Source organism: Helicoverpa zea, chromosome 13, assembly GCF_022581195.2.
Source record: "Helicoverpa zea isolate HzStark_Cry1AcR chromosome 13, ilHelZeax1.1, whole genome shotgun sequence".
NCBI classification, from domain to species: domain Eukaryota; kingdom Metazoa; phylum Arthropoda; class Insecta; order Lepidoptera; family Noctuidae; genus Helicoverpa; species Helicoverpa zea.
The window spans coordinates 3,976,822-3,994,908 of record NC_061464.1 but is presented as its reverse complement, the minus strand read 5'-3'; the positions used below and the strand labels follow the sequence as shown (position 1 = coordinate 3,994,908).

General features: G+C 34.6%; 2 protein-coding genes across 4 annotated transcripts in view; one reads left to right on the top strand and one right to left on the bottom strand.

Moving 5' to 3' along the window:
- LOC124635712 overlaps nt 1–6,642 on the bottom strand; it is a 43,827-nt gene extending 37,185 nt beyond the window's left edge. For both annotated transcript variants that reach the window (XM_047171664.1, XM_047171665.1), the window contains exon 1: nt 6,369–6,642. The gene's annotated coding sequence lies outside the window, so the exon portion shown is untranslated. The remainder of the gene's footprint in view (nt 1–6,368) is intronic.
- A 226-nt stretch (nt 6,643–6,868) lies between these two features.
- LOC124635776 (40S ribosomal protein S16) lies at nt 6,869–13,113 on the top strand. Of its 2 annotated transcripts, none has more exons than XM_047171732.1 (5): nt 6,869–6,979; nt 7,084–7,128; nt 7,647–7,778; nt 12,223–12,337; nt 12,871–13,113. In XM_047171732.1, exons 1-5 carry the CDS (start codon nt 6,962–6,964, stop codon nt 13,014–13,016), a joined length of 456 nt encoding a protein of 151 aa, XP_047027688.1. In that variant the 5' UTR covers nt 6,869–6,961; the 3' UTR covers nt 13,017–13,113. The 2 variants fall into 2 exon arrangements, with proteins under 2 accessions (XP_047027688.1, XP_047027687.1); XM_047171731.1 differs by having other exon boundaries at nt 6,888–7,000.
- The last annotated feature ends 4,974 nt before the right edge of the window (nt 13,114–18,087 follow it).

Sequence of the window (18,087 nt, the reverse complement as noted above, 5' to 3'; positions counted from 1 at the left end):
AGGCAACAATCATTTTGGTATTTAGGATGTATAGGTATATACAGTCGACTCTTGTTAATTCAAATCCAGATTAGACATTAAGCATTGTTTTCACACTACAAAACAATTTGTATTTAGTAAAGCTAAGTTTAAATCTTGGAAATTGATTCTAAATTCGACGGAAAAACTGCAAAGGTCCAATGGACTTATAGATTAAATCTGCTATGAACAAAGCTCATTACGATCATGCCTTCTTTTAATGAGAAGCGTCCTTAGTCCAGTTAAAGGACAGTCTTGTACTTCTAATCGAGGGCGCTGCAGGTTTGATCTTCTCAAGCCCTAGCGTCAGAGTTTTCTCAAATCCGCCTGACGGCCTCTGTCATGAAAATTGTACGACAACGAAAAAATATTTCCAACCTCTCGTTAATTCAAAGTTACCACAAGTTCCCTACAAAATCTCTTTATATTTCGAACTAAATCAATACATTTTTATGCACTTGGTAATTCGAACGAAAATAGCATTGCTTTATAACAAAACGACGCGTTAATTCGAATTCTTAGTCGTCCAACACTCGAGAATTCAAAGTTGCAGAGAGAATGAGGCGGAAAGATTCTAAGTCAGGAGTCAGAGAGCAGTCTGAGCAGCAACCTTTTCTTGAAGCAGTATGACGGAGCTGTTTCGAAAGATTAATTACATTATGAATACATGTATGCACACAAATGTGTCTTTAAACTTTTGACATTGTTATAAAATAGCAGTTAACAAATAATAATTGATCAATACTTAGTAATTCGAAGTTTTATTTATTTTCTCTCACAAATTTCGAACCATTTAATATTTCAAAAACTCGATAATTCGTAATATTTTAAGAGTCCCGCGAGTTTCGAATTAACGAGAGTCGACTGTATATACATATATAAGTAGTGAATATGAAAGTATAAAGGTGCTAACAAAAAGTAAATTGAAACCTCAAAAGCATATAACCAAACAGACAAATCAATAACTGGCTATACATGCAAAAAAAGTTATATAATACATAATAATATATTATGCGATATGAATCTACGTCAAAGAAACCAGTTGTTACCTCCCATCTGCATATCTGCTTAGGTAAAACTCATATAGTATCATAGTCATATCAAATGAGTCTTCTCAATAAAATAATCTTTACGATCTTGATGTTAGATTAGTCATATAAAGTTAATGAAATTACTGTTAACCAGTAAGTTGTCGTACAATTTTCATGACAGAGGCCGTCAGGCGGATTTGAGAAAACTCTGACGCTAGGGCTTGAGAAGATCAAACCTGCAGCGCCCTCGATTAGAAGTACAAGACTGTCCTTTAACTGGACTAAGGACGCTTCTCATTAAAAGAAGGCATGATCGTAATGAGCTTTGTTCATAGCAGATTTAAGCTATAAGTCCATTGGACCTTTGCAGTTTTTCCGTCGAATTTAGAATCAATTTCCAAGATTTAAACTTAGCTTTACTAAATACAAATTGTTTTGTAGTGTGAAAACAATGCTTAATGTCTAATCTGGAATTACATAAGCGCCTTCATTTTCATAGTCGATAAGAAAGCCTATTACAAGATTATACGAAAGAATCCTATTAACCAAACGTTACTATGTAAGGTTAAGTTATCCGTTTTACTTCTTTTTTGAGCTATTAAACCTTTTTACCATTCCTATTTATCACATAGACAAGACAAAAATTCTTTTAAAAAGAGCATTAAAGCTATGAAAGGTCGAGACAGTTACTTTCTGTCTACGAGTTAAACTATTATGTAAGTAGGTGTACAATAAAATAGATTAATCCATTAAAATTGGAAAGAAACTGAATAAATCTATACTAATATTATAAAGCTGAAGAGTTTGTTTGTTTGTTTGTTTGAACGCGCTAATCTCAGGAACTACTGGTCCGATTTGAAAAATTCTTTCAGTATTAGATAGCCCATTTATCGAGGAAGGCTATAGGCTACTTTCGGGTTCGTGCCGAGTTTCCCACGGGATGCGGGTGAAACCGCTGGCAAGAGCTAGTATTTTATATCGGTCAGCATTCTTCGGACTGATAAATCTATCGTAAGTAAACACTAACTTATCGATATCAAATAGGTATCTATGGACTAAATAAAAATACTTTTGCTTTCCCAAAATATGGTTTATCTTATCTGATTATGAACTAGAACTACTTATGTTGTCCTCATTCCCAATCATATGGCTGGGTTTGAAAGGGAAATTGTGAACTGGTGTTGAGACTTTGCGACAGGTGAATAAAGTTCCCGTCGAATAACATTGATCCATTGGTTTTGTTCATACATTTTGACTAGCGTCATCAACGACTTTAGTAGCCAATTTTGAATAAGTAAAACTTCTTGGTGAAAACCGTACCCAAAAGTTACGATGGGCATGAAAAATTGTAATGTCATGTCGTTTGTCTTTTGGTTTTCTGATTTTGAAAATTAGTTTCACATACTTACATGCTGTAGAAACTTTCTTTATTAGTTTATTTATAAATGCCAGAAAATGAGTCGCTTATTTTATCCCCAGACTTTCAGTTATCATAACGTCGTAGGTAGGTACCCTTAGTTGTAATGACTAATGTCATTGCATTATCGACCGCGATTACTCATTATTTGTATTAAGTACTAGCGTAAACTGATAGGATATCCATTCGTTGTATTAAAAAGTTTAAATAAAACAACATAAAATAATAATAATAAGCTGTGCCTTTGTACTATTTGTTCTATTTTTCTTCTTGTCTGTGTTCTGTGTACATAAACTATTAAATAAATTATCAACATAACAACAAATTGAATTAAACAAACAAAGCTTCCTATGCACAGCCTTTGTTTGAACTTATTCTGCGAAAAATCTGCAATGTAAGGCTTCTCTGCAGTGCGTGCGGCGTGCATCGCTAATCCACTAACCATATTATCTTATGAAGCCCTAGTACTTCTAACTACTATGCAGAATACTGTTTATGTTATTTATTTGATTATACACCTTATTCTGTTCTAAATAGAGTTGGCAAAGTATTAGTATGAGCTTTTAATGTGGTTAGCAGAAAATATAGGGTATTTTCCAATCCTTGTGGTTGTGTGCCAGGATGAGTATTGCACGCCCAATTGCAATACTGAAAAATAAAGGGACACGCTTATTTGGAAAAAGTGATAATTTGGACTACCTATACATTTTCCTATAATTTAAACTGAATTCATACGTTGCAGCTGTGTATAAAACTGCGTTCAGAAAATAACATTTAATAAGTAGAATTATTTGTAAAATTTTCCTTATGTCCGTACCTACTATAATAATTGTCTATTAATTATCTTCTGAGAAACACATGATTTACATACCAGGATTTGGTAAATAAGTATGTTTTTTCCACTCCGATTTTTTGTTTTGTTGTCGTGTTTAATTGCGCATTCAAACATTGTTATGCTGGCAATTTAAATAATTAAAAAACTTATTAATCTTACAAAAACGGCAATGTAGGTATGTATAAAAAAGGTACTCAATGTTTGCCAAACATAAGCCAGGTCTGACCTACATTGAGTTTCTAGCCATTTTTTAGTAAAATGTGTCAGAGTATGAAATTGAGAGAGTTGTAAATGGTTTACAACCTTAGCCTCATATATCCAAGATAGGTTGAATTGGTACAAATTTCTCAAACCTATTTAAGCCTAAAATGGATTAGCCGTGACCGTATTACGGTAAGTGCGATTGGCAGGAAGCCGTATCGACATGTTCTCGGTCACACAACGGTTGCCCGATAAACTCCAAGCCTTATATCCGAACACTATCAAAAACAACTTATTGCATAGGTATACTAGCTGTCCCCCGCGGTTCCACTTGCGATCAGACGGAACTACTTCTCGCACCTAGGTAATATGTAGCCTATTTTTTTCAGGGGTATATAACCTCCCAATACTTAGTGAAAGAATTTTCCATCAATCAATCAATCAAATCATTTATTTCATGTAGGCCTTTACAAGCACTTATGAACGTCAAAATTATAAATAAATTTGATTCTAGTTGCCCATTCCAAAAGTAGCTTCCTATGGAGAAGAACGGGCAAGAAACTCCATATAACTCCAAATAGGTTCAGTGGTTTCGGAGGCTTTAGGGTCGGTACAAACAAATGTTTCCTCTTTAGTATAATAGTATAGATACCTATATAAGTGTCGACTAACTATTCCCCAATGTTCGAGGGAACTTCTCTTTTCCTACCTGGATAAAAAGTAGCATATCTTCTTTCTCAGGCTCGAGACTATCGGTTCGGTTCTTAGTTTTGGCGTAAAAGCCGGACTGACAGACAGACAGAGTTACTTTCGCATTTATAATATACTGTCTGTTGCATTTTCATTAGCATCTTGAGGAAACTAAGAAAGTGCACATCCTCTGTCTTTACCAGTTTGTGATGCGTATCATCGGTATCTATAGGAGTTTGCTCATCATTAGCAAACGGAACATGGATTTTCGCATTTATAATGGTAGTAATAACTTTCCAATATAATTGGAATAGTCCTTGACATACCACCTTCCTTTCAATGGTTATTATTTGGGTAATCTTAGAAGCTTCTTGCGTCCTGTCCCGGGAAACTTTTCACGGCACAAGAGATCCTTATAACTTTCTCGAAGCGGTGATATCAAAATCCGCTTAATAATATGTTAAATAATTTATATCGGAAATGATAAAATAAATATTTTATAACACTTTCAAATATTTCCAAGATTTTTGATGAACCCAGAACATTTTGATGAGTTATATAATCTGTTTTTGACATCTGTCGGAATTTATTATGTAATTTTTTTTTAATTAATGTTAATGTTTGTTATGTTCGCGAATATTGAACTAGTTTCGTTACATAAGGGTGACATGATTATAGGGGATATATATTTGAGATGCTAACATAACGTACTGAACACATGTAAATGTATGTTAATATGCCTCAAATCGTTACAGTTTTCGACAAGCTTTTGATGGCTAGGTACTTCCTTTGCGTGTCCATTTTGTGCTAAATTCTTTCTTTTTTCGAGGAAATGGCAGATTGGCGGCCAGAAAGTTTCTGAGAAGGTTTTATAAATCAGATAGGTATCTAGCAGACGTCCTCTTTTCCAGATACCGTGAATAATTTAAACTAAGGGATTCAAGTTAAAGCCAAGTCTAGACTGGCGAAGTATTAGCTTATTATCTATGGTGAAGCCTATTGGTGAGGAAAATTACATAATACTTTTTGTGGTAGACCATTTTTACGCTACGGTACAAAAAACGCAGCACGTGCGTACCCGATTGACCGATATTTATAGTTTGAAATTGTCTTTAATTTTGGGTAACTGTTTAACTAAATATTTTCATATAACATCAGACAGATGAATTAAGATATTCTTATGAGACTGAACCTCTAATTTTAAGATTTAATTGAAAATATATTCTAGTCACGGTTTATTCATATTTTACACAGGCGGAGTCGGGCGGGTTAGCGCTCATGCTCGTATTCTAACGTGAAGTCCCTGGTTTCGATTCCATAAGAATTCTGTATTTTATCACAGATCAAAGCTTCATAGCTACCTATTACATTTTAATTATTCTTCTAGCCAAAATGGAGCAGTAAACTCGCGAAGAAATACTATTTAAAACATTTCATTTTCATAAAATTTTGCGTGTTTTTCCAAAAGAACCCAGTTACGCATACCTATTGGTTTTTCCACAATAACAATGAATGACTTCGTTACGAATTCCCTTCTATTTTTTTCCTGGATATCCCTCTTTACTAGATACTTAGTACTTACGTATGCAGTGGCCAACATTCTTGAGTGAATCATAATGTTTTTTTGTGACGCATTGAGTCAACAAAAAGTTGGTGATAAAAAGTTTTGAACTCACGGAACTCTTGTGAGTTAGCATAAACATAGATATTTCAATTTAGTTTCTGTTTCGTTCTTGAGTAGAAAGATTTAAATTCTGATTTTAGTTTCGTTGGCCATGTACTTTACTTGATTTCTCGAAAAGCTACCTTGCCTACCTAGTACAAAATCTAAAACTTTGTACTGAGTACCCTCAAAGTCAAAAGCCGTAGATGCAGCAAATGTTTTGCCTAAAATTAATAAACTGTTCCATAAGTAGATTTAATAGATTAAGTTACAAGTTAAAATAATTTAAATACATAATGAATATCAATAAATTTCTTCTATTTCCACTAATTTCACTACTGCTTAATAACTTTTTAACTATGAGTTACATGTTACACTTAAATTAGGTACTCTAAGTAAATAAGAAAGTAACTACGCCTGTTAAAATAACTACGCACGTGGTTATTTCTTTTTAATAAAACAATTTATAAATATCTAGCTACCCATTATCTAAATATAATAAATCGCACTTACCTTAAAATCGTCGTTTACTCCAATAGGTAAATCACAATAAATCCAGTTCATATAATTTTACACTGTTCATTACATAAACAAAACAATATACACAAAATTTCTCTTGTACAATAACTAATTCTCACTGTTTTGTTTCAAGTTCCAATGCACTAGCGCGGGAATGTTACCAACTTAGCGTTTTTCGCGGCACATTGTCGTGATCGTGCACTACTGTCGCGCATTCCGCACGACTCCACTTCAACAATTACGTTCGACGAATACAAAACAATCTTCGATAGTGCGGCCCGGTGCGTGATGGATGAGCTAACTTGATAACTTGACTCACCACTGTGGTCGTGTAAGTTTTTGGTTTAGCGCCATCTGTTGACAATTATTTTAATTAAAACTCAGTAGCGCCATCTCGTGTGAAATATTGATAAGTTAAATATTAGTTCCAATCAATGACTAGTAGATGGCGCGGCCATCGAGTGTGTTCGATCAGTATTACGAGAATATCTGCGTAGTTTGCCTTACCTAGTTACGGTTTTTTGTAACCATTCGGTCAGTATTTATGTAGTCTGGGTAAATTATTCATTCAGTCTTTCTCTGTCAAAATGGCTGCCCCCCAAGAGGTGCGTGACGATTTGCGCTCTGTAATAAATTTATTTTACTAATCTTTTCTTTACCAAACCTCGCCAATTGATTTGATTCTCATTCCTTTTTCCGTGTTTTTCAGGCGCGACGTGAACCTATCCAGGCCGTCCAAGTATTCGGCCGTAAGGTTAGTGTTTGATCCATCCACGTGTTTCTACCGATTTCTTAGTGATATTTTTTACGTTTAAGCCCTTATTTTGTGCCTTTATTGGATGTTTTTGATGGTATTAGTGATAAAATATTTAAAATCATGTTAATTTTCAATCCCGCCTTTCAATGTGGCAATTTGTATGTGTGCAACTGCAACCGACTTTTCAGTGGACGCTTCTATGTTTCTCTTATTTCGAGTTCTTTGGAGATCTAAGTTATCGTTGATTTCATGTTCAATTATATAGTTTACCTCAATTATACATTCTACATTTGTTTAAAGCTGCTATGTTGCAATTATTATTTATGTATCCAGCATAACCTCAAAAAGTTTTTCATACTTATTATTTCATTAAATAAATTCCTTGAACAATGTCTATAGTATAATACACTCACAACTTATCATGTGCATCCACCTCGTTCTAATTAGTTTACAATGCTTGATACATTATAAAGATTTAGTTTCTTCAAGTTTGTAACAGTAATGTATGTTTTCAGAAAACCGCCACGGCCGTGGCGTACTGCAAACGCGGACATGGAGTGTTGCGCGTGAACGGACGCCCCCTGGACCTGGTGGAGCCCCGCCTGCTGCAGTACAAACTGCAGGAGCCCATCCTACTGCTCGGCAAGGTCAGGAACTTTCATTTATGTTCTAAACACTAAACCTCATTATTGTCTATGGTGTCTTATGTATTCTGCTCTAGAGATGGGTAACTCAGGAGTGATAGATAAAAAAGATATGTATCTTTCCGTTCTTATCACTCGCTCTTTGTATCAGTTCAAATCCGAATGTATCAGTGTATCTTTAACAACTCATTCAATCCGTCGTCCGTTTGTATCTGTGTTGCACTCGCACACACAGCATTGAGCGTCTGGCGTCACGGTTTCTCATCGGAAAGTCCAGACATCTCTTTCGCACTTCCCTACTTAGAATGTTCTGTCTCACTTTCTCGATACCGAGAATAAGTGTTTGACCATTATTTTTATTTATTTATTCGATTTACACGGCTTTAACAGCCAATTACATAAATCGTAAACTTAAATTTAAAATGAAAAATAGAAACTTAAAAAAAAAAAAAAATAAACTTAAAAATATTATAAACTGATATACGAATCTATCTATCCTAAACGAATCTATCACTCTTAGTTCGTACTGATTTATAGTGATACATTGGATTGAATTGAACGCAGCGAGTCACTCTGAGCAACAGTACAATGTCACTCGCGGATTCGAAAGGATATAGAGATACAAAAGAGTGATACATATCCCAGTGACCAAAAGATATATATCAATCTTTTCTTTTCAATGATATGTTTTTCCCATGTCTATTCTGCTCTGCAAATACTAACATTGCATTCAAATACGCATGTTTGTTGATTTAGTATTGTTGTAAGCTTATGGTACGTTCACACGCGCGCGTTCAAATCGACATTCAACGGGCACAGTCACGTTCACGAGCGTGTAAACGGTACGCCCGAGCCCGTGAACGTGCCCGTGAATGCCGCGAATCGGTCGAGTGTCGGTTTTTTGGCAAAGTTCAAAGGATGAATGTGCGGGCGCCCGGCGACTGTTTACACGCGCGCGGACAGTCAGTCTCTCCTGCGCTTTCGCGACGATTCAACGTTCTAAGAAAGTCGCTACGATCGGAGATTACAACATGGAGGAATGGTCAACGTCGTTCATCATTTTTTTTCTTTTTCCAATAAAAATAAGTTAAGCCAAAGGCTATGATAGCAACAACACCGTGATCCTCGCTGCTCGCCATTCTTGCACTGACTGACACGACGGCGCGCGTGTGAACAGCTTGAATGTCCGCCTGCCCGCGACGGGCTGCACGCCGCGCAGCCCGCCAGGCTGCCCGCCGGGCTGCGCGGCGCGCGTGTGAACGTAGCATTACATTGCATATTCCACTTCGAATAAGAAAATGATGTTATGATTATATCTTTCATCTCGGCTTTTTATTTGAAACTTTCAATCCAGTATTTTATATATAAATTATAATGGATATATCGTGGGTTAAGAACTAGAGTAGCATAAGGCCAAAATGACAACTTCTCAGGAGAGCCCGAAAACAACTCAAATTTACCTACTGTTATCTTATAGCCCTTTTTGTGGCAAAATCTATAGTAGTTAGATATCTGATTTTTACTAATAAAACTTTATTTATCGGCTACAGAATAATGTAACTTTTTGGTCAATCAAAATACGGTCTCATTTTAATAAAATTTATTTTTCAAAAACTGGTTGACATACGTCATTTTGGCTGTTACATAAATTAGTGCCATAGTAGCGTATCCCACCCTCACGTTTTTTTGGCAGGAAGAAAAATTACGGAAGCTTACGAAACAAGGACCATAAGCAGTAATGGTACTTTACGTTTATTTGGCACGAAACAAACTAAGCGTACATAAACAAACTTTCTGCGTTAATAACGTATGTCAAGATACATTATTTAAGCGATTACATTGAAGGCATATTTTGGTGTCCTATTCGCTCTGTAAATCGAGTTACGATCGTTGTGCTCGTAATTTTTTTGAGAAAATAATGTCAAGATTATTGTAAGTAGGAACACTTCTTTTTGGCAATAAACAAATAGCTTTTCTTTTATACGTTATTGTTGTACTAAGCAATCTACACACTACATCGTTCCAGTTTTATGGCACATAAAAATATGGGGATTAAATAAACGAATGGTGAAAAAAATTTTTTTTTTGTATTTTTGCCCTTACTCTACTCTAGTTCTTAACCCACGATATTTTCTGTTGAATTAACTTAGTGTTTTGTAGAACAGACTTACTTTACCATCATATTCATTCACTTTCCTTTATATTTTGCATGTGTACTGCACATTTTTCAGTTGCTCTTGTTTGTAGTAGTTAATATTATGTAGTTTGGTGGTTGGTTGGTTTATTATATTTACTTTATTGTAGCTTGTTCACGAAGGAGAAAAGACTAGCGGAGATGCCCTAACGCAGGTAGGTCACGCGCCTTCAGGTAGGTCAAATACGTCACGACTACGTCACGGCAGGCGTGGCTGGACACCGCCCATATATCGTCCTTTACATCAAACTGACATCTTGTCATGGTTGTATTTTTACCACAATTTCAACAGATTTTATTTGTTACTCGATTAAAACGATGAAATGCGCTATCATTAATTGTAGAAATTGCTCAGGATCCAAACTCAAACATACCATAGGATAACATTTCACGTGTAAGTAATATTTTAGCTTTAAAACATATTTTTTGCTAGAGACATCTGTCGTCGAATAGCTGCATTTCTAGAACCTCTAAGTGAATTTGTATTATTTTCGTATCAATCTTGTATCAATGTATATTATTGGTACCAATTTTTGCCTTAAAAAGCAGCTTCATTTTTCCTTGCATCCTACAAGTTTTTTTATAGATTATTTACAAACCAAAACATATGATATATTATCATGAAAATTTAATATTATAAAAACACCATCTTTCGGTAAGTAGTCGACTTACGTATATTTGAAGTAAAATTGTGTTCATCAAGACAGAGAGACCCGTTACAAAATTAAGTGCTACCAGACATCGAAAATGCAATCACCCATTCTTAAAAAAGGTCTTATTTAAAAAAGCTGCAATTATCTTAAAATTAATCATAACTCTAACTACATATGTAGATTTATTTATATTCATCACTAGCCGTTTTCCCGCGGTTTCACCCGCGTACCGTGGGAGCTACTGCCCGCACCGGGATAAAATATAGCCTATGTTACTTGCAGATAATATAGCTTTCTAATGGTGAAAGAATATTTAAAATCGGTCCAGTAGTTTTTGAGTTTATCCATTACAACCAAACAAACAAACAAAGTTTTCCTCTTTATAATATTAATAGATCAGCAATGTTTTACATAGGTATATCTCTCTTGCCGTACATACTTTTTGAATGTACCTTTACTCAGAGCAACATCGGACACACATAATGTCAGCCACTTAGTGGATGCGCCGTTATGATATAGTTGTGAAAACTCTAATTTGATAAACACTGTCCCTATAATTTTAATTCCTATTTTTCTTGGTGAATTTCGTAATGTGGCAACATCGAAAATAACAACAGTCATCGCAGCACGGTTTTAGACATGTTCTAGAACAAATAGAACGAATTTTCGTGCTTGTGATGCCATAGTGGCTAGTAGACGAACTAACACAATGCCATAAGTTGATACTTAAATTACACCATGGGGGTATTTTAGACCCGTGGTGAATAAAAATGATTTTTCATCGAGTCTCCGTTTAATGGTTCCTAGATACCTATTTCATTTCTGGAGGAGTAAATAAATTGTTGTGGGGCAAGTTCTCTGCACAAAATAATACTTATATAACAATTAATTTTCTAACTTTTTTATCTCTCTCTTTTTCTTCGTTCATTTCAAATGAATGCTTCTTTAACCTTTCTAATTGAATTACTATTTTAAAAGAATTATTAATTTTGAGTATTTACTTTACTTTTGAGTACCTATGTCACTAGTGGTCGATGTTAGTTTAGGGTTAGATTTTAATCATCCTATTCCACGCTAGATGGATTTACAAAAAATGGGTGGCTTCCCATAAAAGGCGTAAAAGGGTGGAGCACGGGTGGAGACAGTAACGTTCCTCGTCCCCCGCTCACCCGAATTTTGGCGCGCTGCTTTGTTAGGAGATTTTTCGTTAGGGCATCTCCGCTAGTCTTTTCTCCTCCGTGAGCTTGTTTGTCCATAACATTCTTTCTTACTAATCTATTTGACCTCATGTAGAATGTTTGTACAGACTAATATCAGACTTGTTGCATTCAGTCATTGTCTAAAATGTGGTTCACAATCCTGATGTTATTTCTTTTAGGTTATAATTAAATTAAGCTTTGCAGCGATTTTAGTTACAACTGAAGAATTGCTAAAAGCCATATTGTGAAACTAAATCAGCTATAAAATGATGAATACTCTTATTCCGAACCTGAGCATCTTTGGATGTGTAGTAAAGATCCAAACTGATCATTAATACATTCTACCCTCATTCAACTTACCAATAGCTTGTGAAACTAACAGAATTGTATTGACTTTGCAGGAGAAGTTCTCTGGTGTCGACATCAGAGTCACCGTTAAGGGTGGTGGTCACGTTGCCCAGGTGTACGCTATCAGACAAGCCATCTCTAAGGCACTCATTGCTTTCTACCAGAAATGTAAGTATTAGCATTATTTATTACTTAACAGTTTATGTACACAGTTACACACAGAACTCAGAAAAGAAGAAACATATTTAAGATCTTAGCTTTCATCTATCCTAATAGTTTGTTGTACAGAGAGGTCTATGAGTCAAGACTTGCATTAGCCACTGGCCGTAGAACTGAAGTAATTAGTCCAAGTGGACAAATGGCAAAATTTATAACCATCTCCAGGGTCCAAACTGTTCTATAGATAATTTAATCTCGCTTGTTTTTAAACCAAAGAAGTGTAACTAACTAAGTTAGAACTTGTAATGACATAGGAATAGCTTTCATTATCAGAGTACCCCTTCTTCCAAAGCTGTGTTGCCTTCATGTAACTCAGTCATTTCAGGGAGGGCAGAATAACGGTGACATTTACCAAGCAGCAATGATCTCAATATCTTGCTAGTTTGAAATGTACACAACATTACTAAAATTACCAAACATCCTTTATTTACAGACGATTTGAGTGCAATGTTTTTAATATGATTTTTATTTCATCTTTACAGATGTAGACGAGGCGTCAAAGAAGGAAATCAAAGACATCCTTGTCCAATACGATAGGAGTTTGCTGGTCGCTGACCCTCGTCGCTGCGAGCCCAAGAAGTTCGGAGGTCCAGGTGCCCGCGCCCGCTACCAGAAATCTTACCGTTAATACCATATTTGGTGCCGCGGTTTGGTATTGTATTGCTGTATTCGGGAGTACAATATCATTGCGTGTTTATAAAATAATAAAAAAACCATAAAAATTTTTCTTTTGTTTCATTTTTAAAAATTATTCTCCATTCACTTCTTTTACTACTTGGTTATCTACTCCTTTCGAGTGGGCACTTAACAAGTCTTGATAGTACTTTTTATCATATTTTGTACCTATATAAACAATTTAGTTAAATATGTAACAAATAGACCTCCTGGCTAGGTCAATCAATGCCGTGCACAGATCGATGGATCATGAAGTTAAGCAAAGCTTGGCGCGATAAACTGGGGCCCGATTCTCTTAAGTTAATAATGTCAAAATCGAATAGAAATCGAATCGCAATATGATCGTAATAGCAGTTTAACCATATCGGGCATTCTGCTACTAATAAAAGACCAATCGTATTCGATTGACATTTGATTGGTGTGCGATTGGTCTGCTATTTTGGTGATTTTGGTCTATACGGTAGTTTGCTGTACAATCATTTTGCAATCGTAAATCATTTGCAGACAAAATGATTCATTATTGAATGAGTGTGCGTTCGCGCAGCGGAATGTTGAATTTAAAGATTTTAATTATGCAGATAATTAGTGTATGACGTCCTATAATTGTGTATGGTAAATAAAAATTTGTGTATGCAGCCATTGTGGAGAAATTCACCAAAAACAGATTCCGCTGGGCGAACGTTGGCGAACGTTGTCCTGGCGGAACTTTTTTTAATCCATAGACTTTAGAAGAAAAGAGATGTGTCCAAAAATTAGTGTGTATTTGTGTATAATTGATTATGTATGAATGAAATCAGTGCATGCATAAACTTTGGAGAAATTCAAGTTTCCGCTACGCGAACGTTTGGCCATTAGCTAGTTTTCATATAAAGCGCTTACATAGAGAGCTGTAGATTTTTACATACGTTGTTTTGAATTTGTTTATATTTGTTTAAAAAACAGATTTAGAAAAAGTCGTAGGGTTTAAAAGATAAAAATATAAACGTAAAATACACTTATTAGGTCTTAGTTCTTAAAGTATGCAGTTTGTGGTCTAGATTTTCACGTTTACACAAACCTTGTAAGAGTCTCCAACATGTTACCAAGTATCAATGATGTTCCGTTAGTAATTAAAAAGTTATAGGATATTTTATCATGATATATGATGAATAGATCACTGTTTACAAAGCAGTCGAATATCACGACGTTCTAAAGGAATTGCATGGTAAAATGTATGCCAATAATTAGTTTAATCATTCAACTATTCACTTGCAAAATTTCATGTCATTAAATTCAGTAATTAAAGAAAGACAATTATAATACTGACGGAGCATCGAAAACCTACATAATCCGACCAAGTTCGGATAGCTACAAAAAAGCGGCCGTGCCATATGTCTAAGAAACGTTCTTAACTTGGAAGGTTAGTATAATTATTAATATGGTACAGCTGCGTACACAAGCGTTAGGAAAAAATAAAACAATTGCATTTCTTGAATGAAATTTTTTTTTTTTTTTAATAATAACGCCACTATCTACGACATTTTAGTTAAAATACATAACGTTTATTAACGTTATTTTTAATCACCTAGTTAAGTAATTTATGTAAGTAATGATAATAAAAATATTTTTGTACACGGATATTTAAATAGAGAAGTACTTGTTAATTGAAGATTTATTTTTATCGTAGATATTGGCATTATTATAAAAAAAATATTTTTCATTCAAGAAGCATTGTTTTATTTTTTCCTAGCACTTGTGTACGCAACTGTGCCATATTAATAAATACTAACCTTCCAAGTTAAGAACGTTTCTTAGACATATGGCACGGCCGCTTTTTTGTAGCTATCCGAACTTGGTCGGATTATGTAGGTTTTCGATGCTCCGTCAGTATTATAATTGTCTTTCTTTAATTACTGAATTTAATGACATGAAATTTTACAAGTGAATAGTTGAATGATTAAACTAATTATTGGCATACATTTTACCATGCAATTCCTTTAGAACGTCGTGATATTCGACTGCTTTGTAAACAGTGATCTATTCATCATATATCATGATAAAATATCCTATAACTTTTTAATTACTAACGGAACATCATTGATACTTGGCAACATGTTGGAGACACTTACAAGGTTTGTGTAAACGTGAAAATCTAGACCCCAAACTGCATACTTTAAGAACTAAGACCTAATAAGTGTATTTTACGTTTATATTTTTATCTTTTAAACCCTACGACTTTTTCTAAATCTTTTTTTTAAACAAATATAAACAAATTCAAAACAACGTATGTAAAAATCTACAGCTCTCTATGTAAGCGCTTTATATGAAAACTAGCTAATGGCCAAACGTTCGCGTAGCGGAAACTTGAATTTCTCCGAAGTTAATGCATGCACTGATTTCATTCATACATAATCAATTATACACAAATACACACTAATTTTTGGACACATCTCTTTTCTTCTAAAGTCTATGGATTGAAAAAAGTTCCGCCAGGACAACGTTCGCCAACGTTCGCCCAGCGGAATCTGTTTTTGGTGAATTTCTCCACAATGGCTGCATACACAAATTTTTATTTACCATACACAATTATAGGACGTCATACACTAATTATCTGCATAATTAAAATCTTTAAATTCAACAACATTCCGCTGCGCGAACGCACACATTGAATGACAGAAAAGGATAAAAACGTTTATTTCAAAGAAAAAATAGCGGAATGCCACATACGCTTCAATCGTAATCGAGTCGGGATTGGATCTCAGTCGAACCGAGTCGAACGTGAATCGTATGTCGCTTAAGTAAAATTAGGAGAATCGGGCCCCTGGTGAACATTTTGGGCAGTCGTTGCGGGACATCCAGGGTCCGTGAGTTGTGGAGGTCAAACAGGCAGTCGCTCTGTATAAAACTGGCAGGTACTCTGATATGCTTGGTTAGGCTGCAGCCCCAAGTTTTCTATAAGTCTGTATTGATTGGGAAAAAGGGAAATAAAAAATGGGCCATTAATGCAACAAGATTTATTATTATACTATCAAAAATTCTTTTACATTCCAATGTCTTTATTAGTCATTTTTTATTGATAATATAATTAAATGCAATTTAAAACGTACGACTTCAACTGAATTTTAGTATCTGAAGTTAAAATAATACTTGATAAAAATAAATATGGCTGCTAAATTCATAAGTAATATGGCAATGCCAACCATAGCATAATATGAAAAGATTGCAATTAATAAGTATTTAAATTAGCACAAAACTTATAATTAAGGTTAGAAGTTAATGTCTTTCATTATTTACTTATTGTAATTTTTTTCACATTACATATTTTCGATGTCCTGACTCCCGTGGCAGCAGAGGTGGAAAAATTGTTGTGACCTAGATAGATAAATATTTAGCTTCTCGCTTAGTTAGAATGTCTATCTAATGTTAATTAATTAAGATGAATATAGATCAACTAAGAAAGACAGGGAGAAACTGCGTTTGTTATAAGGTGATAATACTGTTCCTGGACTGACTGATAAAGGGTCACAGTAATTTGCCTGGGACATCTTTATCTACATAATATATGCTTCTCAATTATTAAGTTCCTTAACAATAGTTACATAAAATATATTTTTATAGAATACTTCTGATATACAGATCTTAATGAGATTATTAGATTACAATATAGTATTATTTTATTATTATAGGCACTGCTTTAAAACTAGTGTTACCAGTTAGTAAATATTTTGGCACCATTTTAGTCATGTGAAACCAAAGGGTTTTTTATCTGTAGCTTTAAAAACGTGAGTGATAAGTACATTTAGCCATATTTAGAGTACCTAACTTTTCGTTGTGAAAGACGTGTGCGAAATACTTATTTGTATTACCTAAGTACAGGCGTAAGAAAAATAATGACTTATTTAATACTGAATTTTGACAAAATAATACATAATATCAATTTTATTTATTGCAACACATTTCCTAAAATTATTATTTTAAAATCAAAGTGTATTATGCTTGGGTGGTTTTCTTAATTAGGTAGGTAGTAGTTTATACCTAGTCCGTACCTATAAAGAAGTCTGTAACAAGTTTATTATGCAACATTTGCTTCGTATTAACTAAAACAACATTGAACTCTAGCGACTTAACAAGTGGTTAATGGAAAACAAAAAATCAACAGAAATATTCAACAGAATGTAGGCAAGGTCAACGTCCTATAGAATTTAATTGTCTTTAACAAATCAAAGGTGTAATAGGTGTATCTTACAACCAATTTATAATAAACTATTTGTTAGATAATGCGTAAGTGCATTTTTCTGCGATTTCTGTGCGTTTAATAGACTGGCTTATATCTAATATCTAACTACTTGAATTGAGCAGTGGTATTTTAGGATACAATTTATCTTAGCCTCGTTTCATAGTCAGATCATTGATTGGTTAAAACTGGTGAGACAACTGAGTTAGGCAGAGAGAAGTCCAAATATTTTTTAATAGCAGCGTTTTACCTGAAATAAAACGCATATTAAATACTTACCTTATTTGAAGCTTACTAGTTTGAGATAGGCACCTACGTGTTTTCCGCTTTTATCTCCGTCCTTTTCTACCCCATATCTTGCATCTCTCTCGCACACCGACCAGTTTCACTCCCCACCAGGCAGGAGGCGACGAGTGTTCTCGGCGGCCACAGTTCGTCATTGAGTCGAAAACACCAGGCAGAAATTAAAATGTAAGCTTCAAATAAGGTAAGTATTTAATATGCGTTTTATTTCAGGTAAAACGCTGCTATTAAATTCTTGACCGTTATTTGAAGCTTACTAGTTTGAGACGTGTTTGTTATCGCCTGGTGGAAGTGGACGCCAATGTGAGCAAAAGCACAATGAAATTGTGTATGTAAATAGGTACTTAGGTACACGAGTAATCACATGTAAGTATGTGTATTGCGTCCTGGAATACTAATGTAATCAAAGTTAACTGGTACTGGTACTCAGCTACATCCTGTTAGACTGGAAGCCGACCCCAACATAGTTGGGAAATGGGCTCGAAGGATGAGTAATAAAAATTAAAAG